Raw genomic sequence first — 1950 nt, forward strand, 5'->3', positions numbered from 1 at the left:
AATTATAATTTCCTATTTCTTTTTTTATTCACGAAATAAAATAAAAAAACATCTATTTCGTGGATTGTGTGATGATATGTAAAAAAAAAAAAAAATTTTCACGAAATTAAAAAAAAAAAAAAAAAGCTATTTCGTGGATTGTTCCACAAAATGCAAAAAAAAATTTAAAAAAAAAAAGCTATTTCGTGGAACAATCCACGAAATAGCAAAAAAAAAAAAAAAAGAGTTGCTGCTATGAACAGTAACTGGGGTATTTCGTTGAATGATCAACGAAATACCCATTTGGGTATAAAAAAAAAAAGACAGCCTATTTTGGTCTAATTGCTGTAAAAATATGTCATTTTGGCTCCGGACTCGTACTAGTAACGCAATAATTCTTCTCACTTATACTTCGAGTACAACAAGTATTACTATTACTATTAAAAGCTAAATCTCACTCACCATTGGACTCACTCCAATATTCCCAACACTATTTATAGCCATAGACCAGTCCCCTGCCACCAACAAGTCGACTATAGCTAAACATCAAAAGCGACGAAGTTCGGTTCTTTTTTATAGTGTTCTCAGAAACACTGACAAATTAAAGCGACTAGTACATCTAGCACGACCATGGCCATGCCGATATCGAAGAGAAGAAGAGTAGAAGAAGAATCAGTAGAGAAATTCGCAATGGCGAATTGTGTGGATATCATGAAGAGGAACGAGTCGCTAGGACGATCTAAACACTTCGAGTGCAATACATGCAAGAAAAAATTTGATTCGTTTCAAGCACTTGGTGGGCATAGAACGAGCCACAAGAATACGATGAATAAGCTCATCGCGACGAGTACTACTGACGAATTTTTACCCGTTAAGCCCAAAAAACACAAATGCTTCCTTTGTGGCGAAGAGTTTGCTCTGGGCCAAGCTTTGGGCGGACACATGAGAAAACATCGCGATGAATTAAATCAACTCGAGCAGAAGAAGATGAAATTGAAGGAGAATTCGAAGAGTAATGAATTTGCAGAAGCTGTTCACGATAAGAAAGATAAGAAGGGTAGTACTGAAAGAAATTTGTTTTTGGATTTGAATTTGACGCCGTATGAGAATGAGGTGATGACAGGGATGATTCCTGTTTAGTGCATAGTTGTAATTACTTAAAAAATAGGCAAGCTAAGTTAATTCTTAATGAATTTCAGATATCACATAAATTGTACAGATGAAGTAACTTTAAAGGAAGGCTGAAAATAAAAGTTTGCTTGAAGTTGATATATATACTAGCTCGTGTTTGGTGAAACTTCTTTTATTTTGTTTTCTCCTCTTTTTCCAAATATTACTAATTGTAGTTATTCGTGCTGTTGTAAGAGAATCTCTTTTATTTTGAATCAATAGGCAAAAACTCAACTCGGTTTCATCCTTATAAAATTTTGTCTTTGTAATCACCAGTTTCAGTGCACTAAAAAATGAATCTTTCAATGTTACCAAAATCTGAGAAGGATGGTTCTTAGCCACATCAGATTTTGATGTAGCAGTACATAGGAATATTTGAATCACATTTGCTTAAATTATTTATATGTTCGATGTTATTATTCCAGTATATAATATTCAAGGTAACAAAATCAAACACATGATATGTATAAACACCGAAATCCTCTATGGTATATAGATAAATACAACATATGTAAAAGAATTAGCATAACTAATTAAAGATTATATACAAGAAAAATGAACACAAAGTGTCCAAAAAGAATTAATTAAATAAAAATTCGCAATACAGGAGATGAAACTGGTGTCGTCGGCCATAACTTGAAATCAACATCATCATGAGGGGTTAAGTTTCATAGACGATCTTAACATAAAAATACTCACCTTTGCTCATGTATCACAGAAAATCACTAAACTATTTTATGTAATAAAATATAAACATTCGACTTTGCCTAAGAATCACAACAAGTCACAAAATTATTTTTT

At 32.6% G+C, this 1950-nt stretch overlaps 1 protein-coding gene across 1 annotated transcript; it reads left to right on the forward strand.

Moving 5' to 3' along the window:
* LOC132643499 (zinc finger protein ZAT11-like) lies at positions 1 to 1364 on the forward strand. Its single transcript, XM_060359930.1, has one exon. The coding sequence runs from the start codon at positions 610 to 612 to the stop codon at positions 1117 to 1119; it is 510 nt and encodes a 169-aa protein (XP_060215913.1). The 5' UTR covers positions 1 to 609; the 3' UTR covers positions 1120 to 1364.
* The last annotated feature ends 586 nt before the right edge of the window (positions 1365 to 1950 follow it).

This window comes from Lycium barbarum, chromosome 6 (genome assembly GCF_019175385.1).
Source record: "Lycium barbarum isolate Lr01 chromosome 6, ASM1917538v2, whole genome shotgun sequence".
Taxonomy (NCBI): domain Eukaryota; kingdom Viridiplantae; phylum Streptophyta; class Magnoliopsida; order Solanales; family Solanaceae; genus Lycium; species Lycium barbarum.